We start from the raw sequence: 12,447 nt of genomic DNA on the forward strand, positions 1-12,447 counted from the left end.
GTGTGTGTGTGAGTGAGTGTGTGTGTGAGTGAGTGTGTGTGTGTCATTGAACAAACTTGTCTCAGGCTACATGGTCATGGAGCTGTCTTTAAGTAAACATCTGTGTGTGTGTGTGTGTGTGTGTGTGAGAGTGTGTGTGTGTGTGAGTGTGTGTGTGTCATTGAAAAAACTCATCTCAGGCTACATGGTCATGGAACTGTCTTTAAGTAAACATCTGTGTGTGTGTGTGTGTGTGTGTGTGAGAGAGAGAGAGAGAGTGTGTGTGAGAGAGTGTGAGAGTGTGTGTGTGTGTGAGTGTGTGTGTGTCATTGAAAAAACTCATCTCAGGCTACATGGTCATGGAACTGTCTTTAAGTAAACATCTGTGTGTGTGTGTGTGTGTGTGTGTGAGAGAGAGAGAGAGAGTGTGTGTGAGAGAGTGTGAGAGTGTGTGTGTGTGTGAGTGTGTGTGTGTCATTGAAAAAACTCATCTCAGGCTACATGGTCATGGAACTGTCTTTAAGTAAACATCTGTGTGTGTGTGTGTGTGTGTGTGTGAGAGAGAGAGAGAGAGTGTGTGTGAGAGAGTGTGAGAGTGTGTGTGTGTGTGAGTGTGTGTGTGTCATTGAAAAAACTCATCTCAGGCTACATGGTCATGGAACTGTCTTTAAGTAAACATCTGTGTGTGTGTGTGTGTGTGTGTGTGAGAGAGAGAGAGAGAGTGTGTGTGAGAGAGTGTGAGAGTGTGTGTGTGTGTGAGTGTGTGTGTGTCATTGAAAAAACTCATCTCAGGCTACATGGTCATGGAACTGTCTTTAAGTAAACATCATTAAAAATTATTTTATATTATATGCTATGTTTATTATCATGAAGATTTCTTGTAAATAACTTTTTTTTCAAGTGTACTAAAAACAAGGATGTGTGCCATTCAGAATTGAACTTAAAAACCTCATGCAATTCCAGTTCAGTTCCTGTTTTTGATTTGAAGTAGCACAGATGCGCACAGAACACAATTATAATTCAAATTTGAGTTTATGATAGTAGAATTAAAATGCAATTGGATTTAAAGAAATTAATATAACTATTGTAAGTAATAATGTTTAATGTTACCTATAAACATATTATTTTACACATAAGAGTATTTCTGGAAACATTAGACAAAATCAATAACATTTTAAATAGATGTATTCTGCATGTGAGAGAATAAATTAAAATTGATCAAAATTGTGTTAGGAAAGCTGAAAATCTAAGAAAATCTAAGAAAATCTGAGAAATTGACATCTGAAATTGCTCTGACGTCAATTTTTTTTATTGAATTTGTTTTTAAACCTTTATTAAACCTCTTCAAATAACGAACAGGCATTATCATTGTTCAACACAGACTCAATAAATCCAAGCAGCATACATTGAACGAGATAAATAAGTGATATTGATTGAATGAATCAAAATCAAAATCCTGTGGTTTGTGTCATGAAGCAGAAGGAGCCAGTTCTTAAATTCAGACTTTTTCCCAACCCTGAAACACTAAAGCAGAGTTGAAGCTGTTGAAGCAGTGTTGTGCTGTTTGTAATGATTGAGCTCATGGGTGTGGTGTGGTGTGGTGTGGTGTGGACCAGAATGACCTCAGCGCCATCAGATGTGTGTGATATTCTCTGAATGACCACTAGAGACTGCTCATGTAATATGAAACAACAGATGAAACATTCGGATAATCAGGGTTATTGTATGTCACCAAAATTTGAACCTGTAAAAAAGAACTAATAAAAATGAAAAAAAAACACACAAAATTACTCAAATTAAATTGATAACAAAATATAAAAATTAAAGCTAATTCAAAAAATCAACAAATCTATAGATACTAAAATATCACTGGTTATAATTATTTATAATTATAATTAATTTTAATAATTACAGTTTTAACATTGAATCATAACTCTAAATCAAAAACACAGAAATATAAGCAGCAGCAAGTAAATACATTTCTTATAATGTGTTGTTTTAAAGTGTTACCTGTTCATTTTTGTAATTGCTTTATGTCTCAATTAATACCACTAAATATGCTGTGCAGTCTTTAGGATTTACCGACGAACAATAAAGGCATCCAAAATATTTTTTTTGCAAATATACCCACAAGACTTGATTTGATTTAAATCTGTCTGCAGAATGTCTGACAAAAGTGAGCTGAAAGCAGAGTTAGAGAGAAAGAAACAACGACTGGCTCAGATCAGAGAGGAGAAGAAGAAGAAAGAGGAAGAGCGCAAGAAGAAAGAGGTGAGCTGGGGTCTAAACTGCAGTGGTTTGATGTCTTTGTGTTTGTTATTCTGAAACAACCTCTCTCTCTCTCTCTCTCTCTCTCTCTCTCTCTCCTGCTGCTGTAGCTGGATGGACGGAAGGAGGGAGCGTCTCCTCCGCAGGATGACTCTGATCTGGAGAGGAAGAGGAGGGAGGCAGAGGCTCTGCTGCAGAGCATGGGGATAGTGGACGCCTCCATGGGTACGAAACAACAAAGCAGCATGGGCGATTAGGCTTTTGTCACTAATAAGTGTTAGCAACAAGCATGCTTTTTTCTTACTGACAAAAAGGGGTCATATCGGAAGAATTCTCTTTTTCTTTAGAAAAAGCTTTAAAGGAACACTCCACTATTTTTGAAAATATTTTCCAACTCCAATCATTTTCCAACTCCCCTAGAGTTAAACAGTTGAGTTTTACAGTTTTCGTATCCATTCAGCCGATCTCCGGGTCTGGCGGTAGCACTTTTAGCTTAGCTTAGCATAGAGCATTGAATCCGATTAGGCTGTTAGCATCTCGCTCAAAAATGACCAAAGAGTTTCTATATTTTTCCTATTTAAAACTTGACTCTTCTGTAGTTACATCGTGTACTAAGACCAACGGAAAATGAAAAGTTGTGATTTTCTAGGCCGATATGGCTAGGAACTATACTCTCATTCCGGCGTAATAATCAAGGACCTTTGCTGCCGTACCATGGGTGCAGCAGGCGCAATGATATTACAAAGCAAAGTTCCATGACCTGTTCTGAACTTCTTCAACATTTTTCTGTTCATCAGACAGATTAACATATTAACACACGTTACATGTTTACACGTTTAAAGGACAGTTCACCTCAAAAATTCTGACATCATTTACTCACCATCCACTTGTTTCGAACCTGTATGAGTTTCTTTTTTCTGCTGAACTTTAACTGTTTATTGGTTAATAAACAGTTGACGGTAGCCATTGACTTCCATTGTATTTTTTCCCATAATAGAGAAGTCAATGGCTACCGTCAAGTGTTTGGTTACCAACATTCAGTAAATGATGACGCTATTTTTATTTTTGGGTGAACTATTCCTTTAATCATGCCTGAAAAACAACAACAACTACAACAAAAAACCTAAATCAGTCGTAATGAGATCATAAGGAGAAAACTGGATACCTGTTATAATTTCTTAAACACATATATGATATGATCTGTTTTAAGCTGGTTTAGCTGGTTGGTTAGCTGCTCACCTAGCCTGACCAGCTGACAGAAACCCAAAACCTTCAAATAAAGCTAATTTGTTTAGTACTGTTATCCATTTCTTCATTATTTCTTCTTTCTTCATGAAATAATTTGGTTTGGTTTGGAAAGAGCACTGATGTCTTTTTAACGCATGTGGATCCTGCATGAATATTAACCACTGTCCTTTTTGTCTTCTCTTTTTTTTTTGGCTCAATCCTTTGGTTTTGCTGCTTCATCGTGATTGTTACACCACCCTGCTCTCGCTTGATGCTGCTTACCTACTTTTTATATTTATCTTTTTTTATTTTCATGTTTTTTTGCTCTTGTTTTTTTCGAACACCCCCTTGGCTTTGCTTGCGCATGTGGATGTGTGTGTGTATGTAGTGCAACCTCTGCGTGTGGTAACAGAGGATACGTGTCTGTTTCACTATTTAGTCCCCCCTCCCATGTCCCCCTCTGCCAAATCAGTGGGCACACCCAGCGAAACGGGCAGCCAGGACTCAGGAGACGGCGGCACGGGGCCGAGGTGAGACGCACATGTGTGCACTGACATCAGAGATCTCATATCACAGTATGAGTACTTTTATATCAGCCTAACTGTATATACAGTACCATTCAAATAATTTGGGGTCAGTAAGATTTTAAAAAAATTAAAATAAATGACTGCTTTTCTTCCACAAAGATGCATTAAACTGATCAAAAGTGTTTTTTAAAGACATTCCATTCAAATAAACACTGTTCTTTTGAACTTCCTATTTATCAAAGAATCCTGAAAATGCATAACACCACAGAAATATGACACTGCACACCTGTTTTCAACTAAAAATAATCAGAAATGTTTCTTGAGCTGCAAATCAGCATATGTGACCCTGGAGCACAAAAGCAGTGTTAAGTCGCTGGGGTATATTTGTAGCAATAGCCAAAAATACATTGTATGGGTCAAAATTATAGATTTTTCTTTTATGCCAAAAATCATTAGGATATTAAGTAAAGATCATGTTCCATGTAGATATTTTGTAAATTTCCTACCGTAAATATATCAAAACTTAATTTTTGATTAGTAATATGCATTGCTAAGAACTTCATTTGGACAACTAAAGATGATTTTATCAATATCTAGATTTTTTTGCACCCTCAGATTCCAGATTTTCAAATAGTTGTATCTCGACCAAATATTGTCCTATCCTAACAAACCATGCATCAATGGAAAGCTTATTTATTCAGCTTTCAGATGATGTATAAATCTCAATTTTGAAAAATTGACACTTAAGACTGGTTTTGTGGTCCAGGGTCACATATTAGAAGGATTTCTGAAGGATCATGTGACACTGATGAGTGATGATGCTGAAAATTCAGCTTTGCATCACAGAAATACATTACATTTGACAATATATTCACATACAAAAATGATAGTAATTTTTCACAATATTACAATTTCTACTATATTCTTGATCAAATAAATGCAGGTTTGGTGATTAGAAGAGACTTATTTCAAAAACATTAGACAATATTAATGACCCCAAACGTATGAACGTAGTTCATTTTGCTTGAAATTAAATTAAATTATGGTTTATACTTTAAAATACCATGTGATAGTGCCTGTTTTTGGATAATTAAGTGAATGAAATAATTTACAAATGAAAGATTCTGCTTCCTATTTTTTCTTCATTATTCATGACATAAATGATAAAAACGGCTTCACGATGTAAAACATAGATCATTATTTTAACATGTTGCCTGGCAAGCAAGCATAAGCGACTAAACTTTGCTTCACGCTCTGTATTTCACATTCCTTCATGTTTCGCTGTAAAAATGATTTCATCAATTGTGCTTTAACATCTTTTTTCTCCATTCTTATAATTTCTCCCATTTTCTGTCATTTTTATGAAATGTTTTGAGTTTTTCTTCATCTGTGATTTCTTGTCACTACAGGTTGGCACTGTTCTCACCATTTTGATTTGACTAAAAAATGAGAGACAACAATTAAACGGACGTTTTCAGTTTTAGTGAATTTAATTTTAAAAAACATAAAAAACTATCAATGACACATACAGTACATTTAGAAAGTATTCACATATATTTTCCATAGTTTGAATGACTAAAAAAATATTTTAAGGTCAATCATAATGTTATGATTTAAGGTCTTCTTAATGCTTTCTAATGTGCTGTATCACCTGCACACATTTCATCCATCACACATTATAAAAAATGTTAAGCGCACTACTAAACTGGAAATGTGAGTTTCTCTTTTTCGTATTGTGTATGTGAAGCTCATCTGAAGCGTGTGTGTGCATGCACATGTATATTAGTGTATAACAGCGACTCTTATAACTGCTCTGCATGCGTGTCTGCCTCTTTGTGTGTGTGTGTCTCTAACAGGACTCTTCATTGGGACTCTGACCCCTCTACTCTACTGCTCCATTCAGACTCTCAGCTCGGGTACTGCTTTAACCATCACTCCTGCTGCGCTTCTCCTGCATTCTCTCCTTCATTTATCCTTCTGTCTCACATTTGTCCCCTCAATCTTGCTGTCTTTTTTTTCTTGGATAGTCGTGATGAACCAAACCAAAGTGCATCGTGTGAATACGATGTGAATTATATTTCCCTTCGACACCTCTAGCATAGCTAGCTCAATGCTCTCTAACTATATTAAAGATACGTTTTTCAAACATGTTTCCATCACACTCCCCCCGCTTGTCATTAAACAGAGAGTCCAGGTAGAGTGACCCATGATTTGTCAGTGTACTGTACAATCTCATTTCCTGTTGGAAAGAATTGAGACATCCTACTGTTGCTATATTTACCTTTTCTGACCAACATGAAATGTTCCTTATGTAACCTATAGGCCTGGTTTCACAGACAGGGCTTAGACTAAGCCAGGATTAGGTCATAGTTCAATTAGGACATTTAAGTAATTTTTTGAAAGAAAGAAAAAACATTACTGATGTGCATCTTGAGACAAAACAAAGACACTGATATATTTTAAGATCAGTCAGTGTGTAAATTTCTTTTAGTTGAAACAGCTCAGATTTACATTTTAATCTGGGACTAGGCTTAAGCCTTGTCTGTGAAACTGGGGGATAGAATTAAACTGTATTTAGTTTAGGATTTACTTCATAAGACTCCCTTAAACCTTTTGTTTTGACATCCTTGCACAGGTTCAAGCCTCCCATAAACCTGTTGTGCACATAATGACTTTCTGGACATAATATCACCCCTCAGCAGATAAAATTTTATTCATTTCTGGTTTTCCTCTGTGCTTTTTTAAAATATATTTATTTGTTTTAAATGTAGTTACTTATTATATTAAATTCAATTATTTATTATTTATTATTTTAACAAATTAATTTGAATTAAATAATGAATTAATGTGAATTAATTGATGTACTTTTTATTTATTTATTTGTAATTAATGTATGTTTTATTAATTATTTTAAATGCTTTATTTAGTTATTGTTTTATACTATTTTTCATTTTTGTAATAATTTTTTTAGCATTTATTTTAATTAATTAAATTATCTATTGTTTTTATTATTTTCAATTTTTTTTAAATTGTATTGTTTTATTTAATTATTTATCGTTTACAATTTAATTACTTACTATTTTTTAGATTTAATTTAATTTATTTATTGTTTATCATTTAATTACCATTTTTATTTATTTATTTTAGATTTAATTATTTATCATTACAGTATCCCACACTCTTTTTCGGTCTAAACATATGACTGTATTTTCTGCAGACGTGGCCCGTTGAAACTAGGCATGTCAAAGGTCACGCAGGTGGACTTCCCGCCCAGAGAGCTGGTGTCGTACACAAAAGAGACTCAGACACCCACACAGACTCATCACAAAGATGGTAAATTACACGCATTGCATTTCTTTAATACATCAGTGTGCATATGAAACTAAAGTCCTTCACTGCTGTGTGTAGATGAGGAGGAGGAGGAAGATTTGGCAGTGACGCAGCCTGCTCTGGAGAATCAAAATGAGAAAGACTCTCAGAAAGAGGAAGAGGAAGGTAGTGCTCGCAATCATAGTTAAACATGAAATATAGCTGAGCTTTTCAACTGATGAAGGGAAGTGTTTCTGTGCGTAGCGCCCCCTCATGAGCTGACGGAGGAAGAGAAACAGCAGATTCTTCACTCGGAGGAGTTTGTGACTTTCTTTGACCACAGCTCTCGGATCGTGGAGCGCGCTCTCTCTGAGCAGGTGGACGTGTTTTTCGACTACAGCGGACGAGACCTTCAGGATAAAGAGGGGTGAGTGTGTTTATCTGTTAGCAGATGTGGTTTGTCTCTGGTGTGCGACGTGTGGTTTGTGATTGTTTTATTGTGTTTGTGTCAGAGAGTCTCAGGCTGGAGCCAAACTCTCCCTGAACAGACAGTTTGCGGACGAGCGCTGGTCTAAACACCGGGTCGTCACCTGTCTCGACTGGTCACCGCAGGTACGTGATCACGCTGGAAGTGTCTAACACTGCTTTTAAGACTATTTCAGTGAAGTCTGCCTCTGTTGTCCTGTTTTCTGTCATTCCCATCAGTACCCAGAGCTGCTGGTGGCGTCCTACAGCAGTAATGAAGACGCTCCACATGAGCCCGACGGTGTGGCTCTCGTCTGGAACATGAAATATAAGAAAACCACACCGGAATATGTCTTCCACTGCCAGGTGATGATCTTTATGCATACCTCTGTGAAGGATATGGATTAAATAATGTAAATGATATTTTTGTCGTGGTATTATTCTGATCTCGTCCTAAAGATCACAACTTATTTACGTCATATTTATGTTACGAAAATTACTTTTTATTTTCTTAATAGAAATAAGTTGAAATGTAATAATAATAAATACATTCAAATAATAATAAATAAATAAAGATCACAAGTGGTTTGAAGAATGGATAGATGACTAATTAAAATAAATGCATAAACAAACAAACTTATTAATTAAAGGTATTAACATAAATAAATAAAGATCACAAGTGGTTTGGAAAATGGATGGATGACTAATTAAAATTTATTCAAATAAATGCATGAAGTTCATACCAAACTAAATGTTTTAATAGTTTTAATGTTAGTTTATTTGATAAAATACAATATTTGTATTTCTCATCTATTTTTATTTGATGTAATAATACATCATTATGAAGAGGGTCTTATGTGTGTTTGTTCAGTCTGCAGTGATGTCAGCAGCGTTTGCACAGTTTCATCCTAACCTGGTGGTTGGAGGCACGTACTCGGGGCAGATCGTCCTGTGGGACAACCGCAGTAACAAACGCACCCCTGTGCAGAGGACGCCGCTCTCCGCCTCGGCTCACACGGTACACACAGACACACACCGACTCATCAGCATCATCTTCATCATCTTCATCTGCACTGTTCTCAATCCTCTGTGTGTCTGCAGCACCCGGTGTACTGTGTGAATGTGGTGGGGACGCAGAACGCTCACAATCTCATCAGCATCTCCACTGACGGCAAGATGTGCTCCTGGAGTCTGGACATGCTGTCCACACCGCAGGTACAAACACACAACCATGTGAAGTACATTTCCCTTCCTCACCCCCAGCACAGCTAGCTAAAAGCTGTCTAACTATATAAAAGGCAATTTAAGCAGAATTTTAAAAAGAATGTTTTTGAACATGCATTCAGAAACTATACTGTTGCTATTATCTCCTCTCAGCAGATGGATTTGTTTTAAAATCTTTGTTTACTGTGTTATTTGTTTATTTATTTAATTATTTGTTGTTTTAATTTAATATATATATATTTGTTATTTCTTTGTTGTTTTAAATATTTATTTTAATTTATTTAGTTATTCATTCGTTTATAATTAATTAACTTATTTTTAATTCATTTATTTATAAATTATTCATTGTTAGTAACTTAAATCATTTCATTAGGTAACACATACAAGGCCTCTAGATGCACTACTGTTCAAAAGTTTAAATTAATCATAGTGACAGTAAATATATTTATAATGTCAAACTATTTCTGTTGCACAATAGTGCTGTCCTTTTGTATTTTCTATACAAAGAAGGTTCATGGTTTCCACAAAAGTATGAAGCAGCACAACTTTTTTGAACATTGATAATAATCAGAAATGTTTCTTGAGCAGTAAATCAGCATATTATACTGATTTCTGAAGATCATGTGACACTGAAGACTGGAGGAATGATGCTGAAAATACAGCTGCGCATCACAGAAATAAATTACATTTTAAAAATATATTCAAATAGAAAAGAGTTATTTAAAATTGTAATAATATTTCATAATATTACTGTTTTTATAGAATTTTTAATCAAATGAATGCAGCCTTGGTGTGCAAAATAGACCTTTTCCTAGGCAATGCATAAAGTCAATTTGGATAAAAATATCTGCCAAATACATTATTATAAAAATCCTTCTATGATTCCTAAAAATGTCAACAAAAAAAGTAACTCGAATTTGAAACAGAGCCATTGTCTCTCATTCATCCAGTCAAACTCACGCATCTGAGTGTGTGTGTGTGTGTGTGTGTTTGTAGGACAGTCTGGAGCTCGTGTTCAAACAGTCGAAGTCAGTGGCCGTCACCTCCATGTCATTTCCTCTGGGTGACGTCAATAACTTTGTGGTGGGCAGTGAGGACGGGTCCGTCTACACCGCCTGCAGGCACGGCAGGTGAGTGTCGAGCTGTTTGTGTCCGTTTCACATCTGCACAAGTGATTTATATTGGTGCATTGTGTGTGTGTGTGTTGTAGTAAAGCGGGCATCAGTGAGATGTTTGAGGGTCATCATGGACCAATCACAGGCCTCGACTGCCACACAGCGGCAGGACCGGTCGACTTCTCTCACCTGTTTGTCACTTCCTCTTTTGACTGGACCGTCAAACTCTGGAGTACCAAGGTGCCAAACACACTACAAACATTATTTATATACTATTATAGTATTAATATTATTTAAATAATATTATAGTATTAATATTTTTATATTTTCAATTTAGTTACAGTATGTGCTTTTGTCTTTTTTAATTTTTATTCTGTTTAGGTTTATTTTTATTTCAGTTTTAGTAATTTTAGTACTTAAACCTATTTTATTTCAGATTCTAATTTTCTTTTTTTTAAATCTAATGTTTGTATTTTATGTCATCTCTGCTTTATTTCACAAAAAATGAACAAAAATGATTTTCAATGGTTTAGTTTTAGTTAACAATAACAACACTGGTCTGTTTGTGTCTCAGATTTACTTAAAAACAGATTTTATTTCGCCAAATTTTACTTTAAGTTATTGAATATTTATATTTTTACTGAAATAAAATGTTTAATAATTTGAATAAGTTTAAGAAGTTTTAGTAAGTTTAGTACTTGAACTTGTTTTATTTGTTTCTAATTTTAAATTAATTTACTTTAAGATTTTCATCAAATATTTATATTTTATTAAAAAAAAATTTTTTTCTTTATTTCAATGACTGAAAACTTTTTCTTAGTTTTATTCAACAATAACAACACTGGTCTGTTTGTATCTCTCCTGACAGAACAATAAGCTTTCTTTTTATTAAACTTTTTATTTTATTTTTTTTATGTTTTAATTTGAGCAATTTTGGAACCTTCAACTTTAACTTGTTTTTTTTTTAGTGTATGTAATATTTGCTGCATTTCAATGAATGAAAGCAATATTTAATAGGTTTAGTCAACAATTAACAACGCTGGACTGTGTGTGTCTCTCCTGACAGAACAATAAGCCCTTGTACTCTTTCGAGGATAATTCAGACTACGTGTATGACGTCATGTGGTCTCCCACACACCCCGCTCTGTTTGCCTGCGTGGACGGAGTCGGACATTTGGACCTGTGGAACCTCAACAACGAAACTGAGGTACTAACATCTCCTAGAAGTATAATCTGAACAAATCCGCAAATCTTGAATGACTGACAATCTGCTGCTTCAGGTTCCCACAGCGAGTGTGTCTGTGGAGGGAAGCCCTGCGCTGAACCGCGTGCGCTGGGCTCATTCGGGACGAGAGGTGGCCGTCGGCGACTCTGAGGGCCAGGTGCACATTTATGACGTCGGAGAGGTGAGGATGCAATTAAATACAGTTAAATGAACTTCTGCAGCTGTGGTCTGTCATTAAAACACACATCTTGTTTTCTCTACAGCAAATCTCAGTGCCGCGGCAGGACGAATGGACGCGCTTTATGCTCACGCTCACCGAGATCAACGAGAACCGCGAGGACGTGGAGGAACTGGCCGCTCAGCGATTGGCTGCATGATCACCATAGCAACCCCTGCTGACCAATGACGTTTCCCCTGCATTTGCATATCTCCACCCTCTCTTTTTTTAATTCTAGAGACAAATGGATTATTTCAGAAAGCAAGACTTTGCTATTAATAATTGAAGCATTTTGGAGTAATAATCGTAGTGGGATTGGATGGTGAAAGTAAAATATATCAGGTGGGAATTCTAATGTTTTTATCTATTTGTAGGATTAGAGGCTGATTTGGAGGAAAGGGAGGATTGTTTGCCGTACAGCAACACTTACACTTCCAATATGCAAACTATTGTACATAACCTACTACAGTAACAGGAGAAATGTGCTTTTAAAGAGGTGGGATAATTTGAACATTCCCTCCCGGATAAACGGTCGCATTATTGGATTATTTATAACTTTTTAACAAATGCATTTTGTTTTTAGCTCATAAAGACTGAACACTTGTAATAACCAAATCGGCACACTTTTCAACGTGTAACTCAGTTCTTACTTCTGAATGCCTTAAAGCTCATTTTATAACAAGGGAATTCTAATGTTTTTATCTATTTGTAGGATTAGAGGCTGATTTGGAGGAAAGGGAGGATTGTTTGCCGTACAGCAACACTTACACTTCCAATATGCAAACTATTGTACATAACCTACTACAGTAACAGGAGAAATGTGCTTTTAAAGAGGTGGGATAATTTGAACATTCCCTCCCGGATAAACGGTCGCATTATTGGATTATTTAT

The 12,447-nt window shown here is 35.6% G+C and overlaps 1 protein-coding gene across 5 annotated transcripts in view; it reads left to right on the top strand.

Annotated features, from left to right (window-relative positions):
• The window catches only part of dync1i2b (dynein, cytoplasmic 1, intermediate chain 2b), a 13,067-nt gene extending 829 nt beyond the window's left edge, over window positions 1–12,238 (top strand). Inside the window, exons 2-17 of one of the 5 annotated variants that reach the window (XM_016268110.1) lie at window positions 2,142–2,250; window positions 2,358–2,472; window positions 3,863–4,004; window positions 5,858–5,917; window positions 7,219–7,334; window positions 7,410–7,496; window positions 7,575–7,737; window positions 7,823–7,922; window positions 8,016–8,141; window positions 8,647–8,793; window positions 8,877–8,990; window positions 9,996–10,129; window positions 10,210–10,354; window positions 11,181–11,321; window positions 11,395–11,520; window positions 11,603–12,238. In XM_016268110.1, coding sequence (XP_016123596.1) covers window positions 2,143–2,250; window positions 2,358–2,472; window positions 3,863–4,004; window positions 5,858–5,917; window positions 7,219–7,334; window positions 7,410–7,496; window positions 7,575–7,737; window positions 7,823–7,922; window positions 8,016–8,141; window positions 8,647–8,793; window positions 8,877–8,990; window positions 9,996–10,129; window positions 10,210–10,354; window positions 11,181–11,321; window positions 11,395–11,520; window positions 11,603–11,716 — 1,938 coding nt within the window. In that variant the 5' untranslated portion in view covers window position 2,142 and the 3' untranslated portion in view covers window positions 11,717–12,238. The remainder of the gene's footprint in view (window positions 1–2,141; window positions 2,251–2,357; window positions 2,473–3,862; window positions 4,005–5,857; window positions 5,918–7,218; window positions 7,335–7,409; window positions 7,497–7,574; window positions 7,738–7,822; window positions 7,923–8,015; window positions 8,142–8,646; window positions 8,794–8,876; window positions 8,991–9,995; window positions 10,130–10,209; window positions 10,355–11,180; window positions 11,322–11,394; window positions 11,521–11,602) is intronic. The other 4 variants (XM_016268111.1, XM_016268112.1, XM_016268113.1 and 1 more) reach the window with 4 other exon arrangements.
• The last annotated feature ends 209 nt before the right edge of the window (window positions 12,239–12,447 follow it).

This window comes from Sinocyclocheilus grahami, unplaced genomic scaffold (genome assembly GCF_001515645.1).
Source record: "Sinocyclocheilus grahami isolate Dianchi unplaced genomic scaffold, SAMN03320097.WGS_v1.1 scaffold43.1, whole genome shotgun sequence".
Classification (NCBI taxonomy): Eukaryota; Metazoa; Chordata; class Actinopteri; order Cypriniformes; family Cyprinidae; genus Sinocyclocheilus; species Sinocyclocheilus grahami.